The 14165-nt window shown below is 36.1% G+C and overlaps 2 protein-coding genes across 3 annotated transcripts in view; one reads left to right on the forward strand and one right to left on the reverse strand.

The window, feature by feature from the left end:
• Positions 1 to 14165, forward strand: part of LOC128248878 (uncharacterized) — a 16436-nt gene continuing 2271 nt past the window's right edge. The window contains exons 1-4 of the mRNA XM_052971064.2: positions 1 to 1133; positions 2274 to 2416; positions 3597 to 3707; positions 7293 to 7435. Of these exons, the coding sequence (XP_052827024.2) occupies positions 1020 to 1133; positions 2274 to 2416; positions 3597 to 3707; positions 7293 to 7435 (511 nt within the window). The 5' untranslated portion in view covers positions 1 to 1019. The remainder of the gene's footprint in view (positions 1134 to 2273; positions 2417 to 3596; positions 3708 to 7292; positions 7436 to 14165) is intronic.
• Positions 12785 to 14165, reverse strand: part of LOC106883983 (uncharacterized) — a 20075-nt gene continuing 18694 nt past the window's right edge. For both annotated transcript variants that reach the window (XM_089358430.1, XM_052971063.2), the window contains exon 11: positions 12785 to 13031. In XM_089358430.1, the coding sequence (XP_089214556.1) occupies positions 12853 to 13031 (179 nt within the window). In that variant the 3' untranslated portion in view covers positions 12785 to 12852. The remainder of the gene's footprint in view (positions 13032 to 14165) is intronic.

Below are 14165 nucleotides of genomic sequence, written 5' to 3' on the forward strand. Positions count from 1 at the left end.
AGTGTTCATTGCTCCTGAGCGTCAGTCACACACAAAGTCCACTTTCTCTGTAAACCTTTCTGTGATTCCACTGCACCTCTTATGTGTTCATAACTTGCACTTGGTGCATCATATGGAGTTTCTTCACACATCTTTCCTGCATATCGAGCAAGGCCATTTTCCTAAAGGGATTGGTTGTTTATCTGTTTTCTTGTTTACTAGAACTTTGGGCTTTGCTAAGTTAACTTTGAAGCACTTTGGTTCCAGGTTTTGTTCCTACACATCTGAATTTTATTTTCTAATTCTACAACAGTTTCAGCTATAAAAACAAGAACATCAGCATTCAGAAGCTTCCAGGAACAACCAATCATAAATTTATCTGTTATGGTCTAGAGCAGGGTTTTTCAAACTGTGGTCCACGGAACACAGGGAGTCTGTGGATAGCAAATACTTTTTATGGGCAATTTGATTTTATATATGTTTTTTAATCGAAATCTTTTAATTGACAATAAACCTATTTGTTAAATACGGTTAAATAAATAAATGTAAAAATATATGTTATTTTAAGCAAATATTTATGTATAAATTCCATAAGCATTTATAAGGGGGTCCCTAAGGTAAAGCCTGAAATATAAAGGGGTCTGCAAGTCAAAAAGTTTGAAAATCCCTGGCCTAGAGGACTATGGATGAATAAGTGGGGACTGAAAACCAAGCCTTCCTAGGGCTATAGTAGAAGACAAGTGCCCAAAGTGGCATGCAGTGAGGTGGTTCCAATAATCACACAGTTGGCAAGTGAACTTTTTAACCATATCAGCCATACAAGCATCAATTGTAAAACAAAAGAATTATTATAGTACAAAATCCTGTTTGTGTAAATTCATGATGATCAACTATAGATGGAAAGTACATAAATTACTTCACATCCGACTAAATTCAAAACGATTGGTTAAATTATTAAACTTGTCATCCTGTTTTCTGGTAAATTAAATTTATATTTAGCATTAAAAAAAAACCCTACTTCAAATTTTCTACTTTATTTGATGCATTTTTTTTTGCATCTCAGTTTATTACAAACTTCACACGCTTATACATATATTCAAGAAGCTAAAGAATATCAAGATACGTGGCTCTCAAGCAGTATGGTCTTGTTAATGGTAAGTTAATGATATGCTCCTTACTTTTTATCCTAAAATAAGAGAATGTTTTTAAATGTTTTAAAAAGTAACTCTTCATTGAGTTTCAATTTCATTTTACTAAATTTTTTGTACTTGCTAACAAAAAATCTTATTCTATTACATGTGTATATCATATTATATATATATATATATATATATATATATAAAGGCAAAATTACTAATAAGCCACCCATTTAATTTATTATATATATATATATATATATATATATATATATATATTCGCTGTGATAGGTCGCTAGCCACTATACCTTTTTCTATTTTCTCTCCCTTTTTATTTCAGTGTTCCTTTCTGTTGAAGAGCATAGGCTCAAAACATAAAAGACTTTCTCAATTCCCAAGCATTAAACTAATACATCTGTTTGTTGCTTAGACACCCGTATTCGTCTTTTGTTTTTTGTAATTTCTCACTATGTATATATATTGGTGGACTTGCCATGTCCATCAACAAATCCCAAGGCCAAACACTATCGGTGGCGGTCATCCATTTGGAGGAGCCATGCTTTTCACATGGGCAACTTTATGTGGCCTGCTCCCGTGTGGGGAGTAGAAATGCTCTTTTTGTGTATACTCTTCAGAGCAGAACACGCAATGTTGTCTATAGCTAAGTTTTATAGACATAGAAAGAAGAACAAGTCATCATTGCAGCCGATGTGGTTATAAACAGGTGATCCAGAAGCATTGGTCAGACATATTCTCAAACCATGGCAACATGATTCATAAACTTTTCTTCTCCTTTATTAGATAATGCTGACTTCAACAACAATGCTCACTTGGCTGATATCAGTGCTTGGCCAAGTTGCTCATAGAGTTAGGCTAGAAGGGCCAGGCCCTTATTTTTTTGCTAAGGCTGCTGGTAGGTTTTCCTAAGTTACTCCAATCTGGATCCCCAATGCAAACCTTCGAATCCACCTTCTCCAATGCGGATCTCTAATGAAACCTTATCCAATCCAAATCTTTCAGTCAACCTTCTTCACTGAGATTTTGGATCTTAAAAAAAAAAATAATAATAATAATAACAATAACAATAATAACAATAATAATAATAATAATAATAATGATAATAATAATAATAGTCAAACATTTTGATTTGAATTTCAGGTTCAAATAATCTGTATTCTGATATTAGTTCTTTCTGGATTGAATGAATGCAGTGACACAACGTCTTGTTTATCACCTTCCTACAATAAATATCTTGGTGAATTTAATCATTTAGAAGGAAATGAACAATTTGCTTGTGAAACGTGAGTAGAACATTCATTTCATTTATTGTTGAACACTTTCAATCTTTATATTCTTTTATCTTTTACTTGTTTCATTCATTAGACTGTGACCATGCTGGGGCACTGCTTTGAAATTTCTGGCTTATCGTTTAATGTCTGCTCTCCATGCTGGCATGGGTTGGACAGTTTGACATGGAGCTAGCCGGCCAGGGAGCTGTCCAGATTCCAACTGTCTGTTGTGGCATGGTTTTAATGGCAGGATACCATTCCTTATGCCAACCGCTTAGCAGAGTGTGATGGGTGCTTTTTACGTGCCACAGGCATGGTTGCATTAATGCAGCACCTATGCAGGTGCCTTTTAAGTGGCACCAGCATTTGAAGGACAAGCCTGTATTTGTGGAACACAGTGAATTTATTTAGCTTGACAAGATCTGACGCAGATCCTGTCAAACTATTCCACCCATGCTAGCATGCAAGACAGATGTTAAAAGAAATATATAAGAAGAATATAAACTTCTCAAACAGACATTAGTTAAAAAACACATACCTCTCTTCAGAATGTTGATGGTGCATGGTCAGACATGGTGTTTTTGATTGAGTTTCATTTCTTGGACTTTCACAGCTAAACCAGAAAATATTAGTTTGATATATTTGTTCAGTACAGAAATCGATAAACAAAACATTCATTGATTCCTGTATTGGAATAAATATTTGTATGAGAAGTTTCTCTGACTTAAAACTTTACAGTCAGTGTTCTTTTACGTTTGTACATTATTGTATGTCACGTCAGTCACTACATTGATGCGACTATCAGACGTCATTACACACTACTGGTTACATTGCATTTCTTTGCATTGTTGTATCTTTCAAACAGTACCATCCTACTAATGGCTAGGCAGGCAGGCCAACACTCACCCACAGTTGAGTGAACAGGAGAATTGTGAAATGAAGTGTTTTGCTCAAGAACATAAATCACTGCCAGTCTGGGAATTGAAACCACAATTTTGTAATCATAAGTGCAGCACCCTAACCACTAAGTCACACATCTTCCCCATTTGTATATACACCATAAATGTTATTCACTTCATTATTTTAATGTGAACTTGTTTCAAATGGGAAAGAATTGAAACAGACTTATACATTCATCTATGATCAACACTGATGAAAATTAATCCAGTTTAAATTTTTTCTTTCTTTCTAGGAAGTTCTCTTTGTACGTCAAAGAAACTATAAAGGATACAGACAACAAGATTAAATACCTTGCAGAAATTAATAAAACATTCCAAAAAATAAAAGTAGGAATGTGTAAAATGTAGGTATCTAATATTTATTTTGTAAGGTTAAGAATAATAAATATTTCTTATGAAATATTAAATTTTATACTAATGATGTATAAGAAAATATTTTTTGTTGTTGTTTACGCTTTGCATTTCACATCATGAATAGCTAATTCCGATGAAACAAGGTAAGTTGTCTGTTTCAGATACAGCAAGATTAATATCACCATCATCAATTAACGTCCATTATCCATGCTGGCATGGGTTGGACGGTTTGACTGAGCTGCACCAGACTCCGGTCTGATTTGGCATGGTTTTCTACGGCTGGATGCCCTTCCTAACATTAACCACTGTGAGAGTGTAATGGGTGCCATGGGTGTCATTTGCGTGACACCTGGGTGTGTTTACGATGGGTCTTCTTCTCAAGCAATATGTGTTTACAAAACATATTGCACTTAACATACATATATATGTGTGTATGTATGTGCAATACAAGAGTGTTTTCACAACTCCATTGGGACACTTGCAAGTAGCTATGCCTGATGAGTTCTTTGGCACCACAGATCTAGACAACAAAATGGCAATTATGTCAGCAAAGGTCATGGAGCACATTATCAGGAAAAATATATATATATATATATATATATATATATGTCCTTTTAAATTTGAAATTTTAATTGCTGATATGACATTTGTCCTTTTGGTTGTAAAATAAACAGATTAATCAACAGAGTACAGTATCTGCAAGTTGATGAGTACCTCATATTCTCCTCCATTTTCTTATTGCTCTCTCTCTCTCTCTATGTATATATATATATATATATATATATGTATGTTTTGCAAGATTTTTGATGTGAAATCGTGTGTTGAAACAGATGTTGTTGTACTTGGGGATGGTCATATTGCCAGTTTAGCCAATAAAAACACACGCACTGTATATTTGGTGTTAATTTGCTTCAGCTTTATATTACATTAATCTTAATCTTATTTCGGCCAGAGTTCTTTCGTCACACTTCTGTGACCTCATCAGTGGTCCTTTGTTTCCTTCTTTCTTATGTGTGTCTCACCTTGCTAACTATCAGCCATTTTGTATTTTGTATTCCTATTGTATGTGTCTACGCATGCGTGTCCTTCACTGTGTCTGTGTCTTTTGTAAGTGCATGTGTGTATGGGGAGTGTCTGTATCACCTATATTCTCTGTTAATACGTGTTCGTTTGTATTTGTTTTTATTTATTTATTTGTTCATGTGTGTTTTTTTGTTTTTTTTGTGTTTAATTAAATTTTGTTAACGTATGTAGTATATAATTCCATTTGTTTATCTATGTATTGTATTATACTTTGTTCATATTATTATTGGTTTATGGGTAACATGTTGTCACATGCTGTGGTTTGTGGTTTGTTAGTGGTGTGTGTTAGTGTTCCATTCTAGTTTCCTATTCAGGCTAGGTTTCTCTTCTATTATGTGTGTAGCTTCAGTAATTTGTCTAAGTGCTGCATCACTGCTATGTGTAGATAAGATTTTAATTTCTATGTTGTTGATTGAGCCTCTATGTTCTTGCTCAGCGTGCTGGTACAGAACTGATGAGTTCTTCCCTTCCTTAAGTTCCCTCCAATGTTCGTTTGCCCGCTCCCCTATGCTCCTTGCTGTTTCGCTTACATATGTCATTGTCTTATTTCTGCATCGTCCCTCTGTACATCTTATACTATAGACCACATTTCTGGTTTTGCAGTTCGTTTGTGGGCTAAATCTACATACGATACAGTTCCTATCAGTGCAGGGGGTTCTACTGAAAGGGTATGTTCTACTGATAAGGGATTTAATAGGGTTGCCTGGCCTTTCAACAACCTTAATTCTTAGCTTAAGTTTGTCTAGGGCCCTTCTAAAGCAGTACGCCAGTTCCCCTCTAGGGGTGGTGTCGACGAACATGACGCTCTGGTACTTGTGGCTATCGTACCATGAGCTTGCCTTCCCTATTTTCTTCTTAGTCCTTTCTATGATGTTCCATGATTTGCTCCTATAGAGTGGGCAAATCCCATTCCTATCGTTGCGTTTGATTGTTTCAAACTTCTTCATATCTCCTTTGTATACCCTGATCCTTTCTTTATGGCTGTAACCTGAGAACTGCATGCGGTGGACGAAATGTTGTATATGTCTCTTTAATTCTGTAGGGCCGCACATGCAGGAGACATTTCGCATTACTCTGACGAGGTCTGCCATCAATATGTTGAATTTGGCATTGTCCGCAATAGCCGACATGAACACCCCATGAACACCAACAGCAACAACAGCAAAAACGAACACATGAGGACAAGCAATAGAAACAAAATCAATAACAGAGAAAAAATCGAATACAACAACAACAATAACAGGGAGAACGGACACACAGACACAGATAACCATAGAATTATACACTAAGAGACAGAGACAGAATAAGACAGAGGCCCAACAACTTGGGAAGATACCCGCAAGTGGCCTACACAAGCTCATGCAGCGCACGAAAAATGGAGAAGTGAAGGACACGCATGCGTAGACACATACAATAGGAATACAAAATACAAAATGGCTGATAGTTAGCAAGGTGAGACACACATAAGAAAGAAGGAAACAAAGGACCACTGATGAGGTCACAGAAGTGTGACGAAAGAACTCTGGCCGAAATAAGATTAAGATTAATGTAATATAAAGCTGAAGCAAATTAACACCAAATATACAGTGCGTGTGTTTTTATTGGCTAAACTGGCAATATGACCATCCCCAAGTACAACAATATATATATATATATATATATACACACACACACACACATATACACACATACATAAATATATATATATATACACACACACACATATGTACATATATATATATATATATATATATATATATATATATATATATATATATAAAATATAATATAGGATAAAATCTTTATAAGAATTTATCAAGTAGTCAGCGTGAAAAATCCCCTCTTTGGGGTTTTTTCACGCTGACTACTTGATAAATTCTTATAAAGATTTTATCCTATATTATATTATAAATAATTAGAATATATTTAGTGCTGAATATTATTCTGTATAAGCACAGTGTTACTGAGATGCAACCGGATAAATTCTAACCTCTTTCACGGATATATAATAATGAACAGAAGTCATCGTACTATTGTTGGGTATATTCGTGGTATGTTGATTTTTGTTTATTTTTTATGTGTCTCGACCATACGTGTACTGATGAACAAAAGATGCAGCTCACATCACAGTTTTTGCTGTATTAATTGAGAAACCAGTGGTTTGCCGTTAAGTTATATGTTTTTAAGAGATTAATTTTTGAAAGTTGCATTCCCTCGCTTTTGGTAAATATGTTGCTTATTTTTTCGTAGTTTTTGACTTTTTTAGTCCCTCTAAGCATGAGGCATTACTATATAGTTAATGCCCTTATATAAATTATATATATATATATATATATATATATATATATATACATACATACACACACATATATATATATACACACATTTATACATATAAACACACATTTATAGTAAAAGAAAAGGTTAAGACATGTAATGACAGAATGGTTATGCTGACAATTGTTTTTCAATGTCTCTTCTTATCTTTGCAGAAATCAGACAACATGTATACAAAAATATAAGAAAATAAGTGTTTTGGTTACCAATACTAAGACAAATTTGAATGCTGGAGATTCTATACCTGCTGATTTGATCTACGATAACGCACAAGTTTATAGCCACTGTCAACCTATAGGTAAATATACAAAAGCTTATGTTTTAAAATATCTGATTGCTATACGTGGTTCCATCAGTAAGTATGCAGATTGTTACTATAGTAACGAAGCTAAAGCATGGAGTGTGAAGCCATTTAGCACAGATTAACCTTAAACTCTGCTGTGCATGTGCAGTAAGTTTTAACGTTCTAGCTCACTTCTGCTGTTTACAGCAGTACTTGGAAGGAAAGTGTGTAGCATGTGATCTTCACATTGACCATGAAGGAGAAGGTTGAGTAGAGAACTGGCATCAAATTTTGCTAAAACTTGGCGATACCTGCTCAGGTGCCTATGCAAAGTTTTCCAAAATTTTTCATCGTTCTTGACACGATCAAGGAGATCTTGTGCAACAGATACCCGAGTGTCTTTTTGGTCAGCTGAAAGCAGTTTTGGCACAAACTTGGCAGTCACGCGTCTCATACCCAAATCTTCAGTGATAATAGACTGAGCTGAACTATAACTAATCTGCACATCCTCTGATAAGTTATGGATGGGGATTCAACAATTTTCCCTCACAGCTGCAATGTTTTCCTCAGTTCTACTGATTGTGGGTCTCCCAGAACATTCAACAATATTGACACTTTTTTGGCCATCTTGGAAATGTCTGAACCACTCGTACACTTGTGAGCAGCTCATACACTTTCTGCAGCCTTGTGTAGGCCTCTGAGCAGTTATCGCCATGACAACATATTTTGTCAAGGTCAATGCAACAATCACACGCTACACACCTTCCTTCAAAGCACTGAAGTGAGCTAGAACGTTAAAACTTAGTGCACATACACAACAGAGTTCAAGGTCAATCTGTGCCAAGCAGCTTCACTCTGCATGCTTTAGCTTTGTTACTATGGCAACAGTCCGGATACTTATTGATCAGACCTTGTAAAATATATCATATATAGCCATCAGTTTTAACATCCATTCTACTACACTTGCATGAATGATGGACTTCATTAGGGCAAATTTTCTACAGCTGGATGCCCTTCCTATCACCAGCATTCACTTGTTTCCAACGTAATATTTTCCTATGGCTGAACATGTTTTCTTGGAAGACTGGAAACAAATGATACCACTTGAGTGATGATATCATTGTGATAGTTGAAGGCAAGTGATAAGACAAAGAGACCTTTCAGTTGAGGGTTTTTTGACTTGGAGGTTACTTGGTGACCTCAGTGGTGCTGATGCCACATAAAGAGCACCCAGACCACTCTGTAAAGTGGATGGCATTAGGAGGAGCATCCAACCATAGAAGCTTTGCCAAAGCAAACATTGGAGCTTCATGCAGTCCCCGAGCTCATCAAGCTGCTGTCAAATTGTCCAAGCTGTGCTGGATTGGAAAACAGAGGTTAAATGATGATGTTGATGTTTCAGTGTCTGCCTACCAAATCCACTCTCAGGGTTTTGACCAGTTGGTAGCTATAATAGAAGAGACTTGTTCAAGGTGCTGAGCAGTGAGACCGAATCTATAACCATGTGGTTGGGAAGTGAAACTTCTTAATCACACAGCCGCAATACTATAAAACAATCACTAGAACCAACATATAAACTGCAATATATTTTTACAAGTAAATGATTTCTAACAGTGACAGATCATAATCCTCATCACTTCACATCCGTTCTTCTCACCAGCCTTCTAGATGAGTCAGGGTACCACAACTCACTTGAATGTTTCATTCTAAGTATAGCTGAATGCCTTTCCTAACACCAACCACCGTAATGAGCATACTGGGTACATTTTTATCATGGTACCAGCACCAGAGAGATTCTTATGTCCTTCGCTAGACAGAAAAGTCCCCTATGTTATTTCTATTCATTTAACCCTTTTGATACCAGCTTGCCAGAAACCACCCCTGGTTGTATGATACAAATTTTCTATTTTAAAGTGATCTAAATTAAAACCTTCCATCAAAATTTCATGTTAATTTATATTCCAAACACCAACTTAAGGACAAAATCATTTTACTAAATTCTTCAATAATTTAAAAATTGAAACAAGGAACCCTGCCACCACCACCATCTTTCTTACAGCCTGGAATCATTTCACTTGATATTTATCTTTTATTCTTAATACCGTCCTTTTCACCCACATTTTATATTGATCACCCTTAGCCAAATTCTCTCTCCTTCTCCACGTCTGTCATTCTCTCCAAGCACTTCACCTGCAGCTCTCTTCACTACATTCTTGCAACCAACCCAACCACATATTTCTCTTTCTAATCCTTCTCCTGTCTGCTGAATAATCATTACTACCCTGCTATATCGTTGGTTGTCCTTCTTTCATTATGTTCACCCCTCACACTCCTGTGCACTCTTGCAGTCTCTGCCTATCCACACTCCCAGTTCTCTCCCGACTCACCTCATTTCTTGAGTGTTTCCTCTTACCTCACCCAGGTACCTCATCACTTTTTATCGCTTTGTAGCTCAACCCTCCCTTCTAAAAGTTGAGTCACCATGTAGCTACTGTACAGCAAGAAACCTGCTCTGGCCCCTTCACATCTCTTGGTATAAAGTTGTTTTGGGATGTGTACTCTTGCAAGCTGCATGGTGACTTCACTTGTACTGGTGCCATGAAAAGAAGCACCCAGTATATACTGTAAAATGATTGGGATCAGGAAGGGCATTCGGCTGTAGAAATCATTTCGGATCTTTTTTAAAACGGGGGCCACATTTTTCATTAATGTTTTACGTAGTGTTTTTGGTACCGAAAGACTTTCAAACTTCGTATACTTATCTATTTTGTGTTATAGAACAGAAAAATATTTTTGTATTCGAATTTATTTCATGTAAAAAATTGTCTTATTTCGATAATTTCAACCAATCACTGACATCCATTCAGCCGATATACATTAAGTGCCGACTACATAAACAAACGATTCTTCGTTTTATTTGCTTTTTTCATTTTAAATTTGCTTTAACCCTAACCGTAGGGTTAGGGTTAGAGTTAATTGTTTCAGAATCGTTTGTTTATGTAGTCGGCACTTAATGTATATCGGCTGAAATTACAGAAATACAACTTTAACATGGAATAATTTATGGATTTCTTTTTTTTTTTAAGAAGACTAAGAGAAAAAGATGTTTTATATGATACATTCTACCAGTGTTCCAAGTCTCAAAGTGTTTCGTTAATGAAAAATGTGGCCCCCGTTTTAAAAAAGATCCATCATTTCAAAATGCACAGTAGAGCACGATGCAGTCCTAGGACCCATCAAATCCTGTCAAATCATCTAACCCATACTATCATGGTATTTAGCTGTTGCAATTTTTCAACAATAATTTCCTCAAATCTCTTATAAAAGAAAATTGACCCCAACACTAAGTATTTCAGAGCATTGCGTCTGATAATTTATGGATTCTATCTTTCCACCTTTGTAATAATAAAAATGAAAGCTATTATCTCAGCAAGATTTGAACTCAGAACATAAAAACTAGTGTGGCTGTGTGGTTGAGAAGTTTGCTTCCTAACCACATGGTTGTGGGTACAGTTCCACTGCATGGCACCTCAAGCAATTATCTTCTACTATAACCTCAGGTTAACCAAAGGCTTGTAAGTAGATTTTGTAGATGGAAACTGAAAAAAACCTTTTGTATATATATGTGTGTGCATGTCTTTGTCCCCTGCTTCCACTGCTTGACAACCAGTGTTAGTGTATCTACATCCCTGTGACTTAACAAAATCTTACTTTGGTAAGATTTGAACTCAAAATGTAAAAAGGAATAACTAAATACTAAAAACAAAAAAGAATTCAAGAGAAGGCAAAACGATTTGAAACAGCAATGTGCACTGAGTGAAAGATTGACAGCAACTGATGCTCTCCTGCTAATAATCTCAGCTTGTCACTGTTTTCTATGTTCATTACTTGGGACACTCTTCATCGCCTAAAATGCATCAACAGTGAAAGAAGAAATAGGGCAGAGTATTTGGTAAATAGCAAACAAGACCTGCTACAGTATGCTGCTAATGCAGACGGATTTACCAAAAATGGACTTGAGAGTGCTAATGAATTCTGATCACAAATAGCCCACAAGAGAGAAGAAACTCTACTCCACAAGGAATTACATGGTCAGCTAGACATGGCCTGGGCCTATACTGGCCGAAACATATCAAAGTTATAGTTCCACCGTGAAACTAACAACTTAAAAGACCAGGAAATATCATGGAGGACCAAAAGCTTAATCATCGCTGCCTTGGATCAGGCATTGAATACCAACTCAGTGAAAAGATATATATATATATATATATACCACACAAGTGCAATGAAACTCTGCAGAATTTGTTGAAAGAGGGTTGAAAGTGTGACTCACATTGTTAGTGCTTGTGAAAGTCTTGCACAGAAAAAGAGTACAAGCAAGGTAACCCAAAACTTCCATTGGCTACTATACCAGGAGTATGGATACAAGGTAACAGGTGCTTGGTACCAACATACAGCAGAAAAGGTAATAGACGAAAAGGGGAAGGCAAAAATTTTCTGGGACTGACTTCCAGACAGACAAGGTATTAGAGCACCAGTGGTCGAATATAGTAACCTTCAGGAGGGACAAACAAGTGTGCCTAATAATTGATATGGCAGTGCCAGGAGATCAACATATTATCATGAAAGAAGGAGAAAAGATTGATGAATACAGAGACCTGAGATCGCCAAGATGTGACAGCTACAAGAGTCAAACAAAGATTGTTCTTGTCATCGGAGCATTGGGTTCAATACCACCCAACCTGAAGAAACATCTGAAAACTTTAGAAATGCCCTACAATCTAGGTGTATTGCAAAAATCAGCACTACTTGGAACAACACACATATTGTGTAAAGTACTGTCTGTCTGAGGTCTTTGTTGTGACTTGACAGAGTACAAACCCTCGGTAGACACAATATCTCCAATCAACATCATAATATTTGATGCTGTGCGATGTCTTAAATAATTGTTTTGGCACAAGGCCAACAATTTTAGAGGAAGCAAGTAAGGCGATTACACCAATAAAGTGCTCAACTGGCACTTTATTTCATTGACCCTGAAAGAATGAAAAGTAAAGGTAATTGTAGCAGAGCTTGAACTCAAAATGGGAAGAGTTATAAGAAATACCACAAAGCATTTTGTCCAACAAACAATTCTACCAGCTTGCCATTTTATCATCATTTAACATCTGTTTTCCATGGGTTGGATGGTTTGACAGGGATTGGCTAGGTAGAAGACTGACTGCATCAGACATCACTGTCGGTTTTGGTAGGGCTTGTATGGTTGGATGCCCTTCCTAATGTCAACCACTGAAGATTTTGTCCAATGCACTGGTGCTTCTCTCAGTTTGCCACCTTACCTAATAATATCAACAACAACAATAATTATAATATAGCAAATAACTTTAATGACATTTGTTTATAAAATTCTCAAATAATTCCATGTCAAATGTTTAAAATGGTAATACTTCTGAGAGAGGAGAGACTGAGACTTGGAAACACATTTCAAAACCTTTTCCAGATTCAGGAGCATCCAGCTTCCCATGAGCAGTAATAACACACCAGCTTTCATTTTTCTTTTCATGTGGCATTATTATAGAAGACAAAGAGTTTCCACACACATCTTGTTTCTCTGAAGAAGATTAAATGATAAAGATAAAATAACATAGCTATCTGTATTACATATAAAAAAAAGTAAATGAACTAGCATTCACCTGGAGATAACATCTCTTATGAACTCGCTGTGTTTAAAAACAAATCATATTAGTAGCAGATGAAAATTGTTCACTAGCAGAGGTGAGAATGTTAAGTGTACATTTTGGCCTCTTTGGTCCTTGTCACTAGCACATACCCACTGCTAGCTGCACACTAAGACAACTGATAAAGGAAAACAGTGACTGGAAAAAAAAAAAAAAAGAAAAAAAAAAAATCACTAATGTTATGGTAAGCCACCTAGCTGAATGAAAATTTGTTAGATGCAGCAAAAGCAAAATTAGATTAAAATAGCCACCTGTGTGTCATATTCAATGCAGATATATCACAAAAGGCAAATTAATTGCAGTATTTGTCTGCTACTGACATTTTTGTGTTTTTAAGCATCCATAAGGGACATTATCCTTGGAAGAATATGCCTTTCATGATGTACCTGCATAAAGTATGATACACAGATGGCTACTTTAATCTAAGAGGTTCTAGTCAGAGGGGTTGCAGTTAACTTCCATTAACAATTTACTTATCTAGGTAATAAAATGTCTAGCGGTGAAAGTGATGTAAACACACATCATGATAAAGTCTGGAATGCTATCAACAAGTTAACTCTAATGTGGAAATCTAGACTCCTACACATCCAAAGGGGCCTCCTTCAAGCAGCTGCTACCTCTGTTCTTTTGTATGGCAGCTCAACATGGACCCTTACCTCCCAACTGGAAAGAAAATTGGATTGAGTCTCCACTCGTATGCTAAGAGTAGCTTTGCCTGTCACTTGAAAAGACCGTCTGACCAATGAATGATTGTACGGGAACCTTTGTCCAGTATCAGATATTATCAAAGAGTATAGAGTTAGATTCACAGAGCATTGCTGGAGTGCTAAAGACATAGTATATATAATGATATGCTAAATACAACAAAACCAAAAACTTTAGCATTTAGATTACTTTGTCAAATGTAATGTTTATTCACATTATTTTGAATTAATCGAGCATTGTCTTGTAGCTTTGAGAAGCAAGATCTGGCCAGTTTGTACATAAAGCAGGTAAAATACTTGGGC

This window comes from Octopus bimaculoides, chromosome 10 (genome assembly GCF_046866305.1).
Source record: "Octopus bimaculoides isolate indiv1 chromosome 10, ASM4686630v1, whole genome shotgun sequence".
Taxonomy (NCBI): Eukaryota; Metazoa; Mollusca; class Cephalopoda; order Octopoda; family Octopodidae; genus Octopus; species Octopus bimaculoides.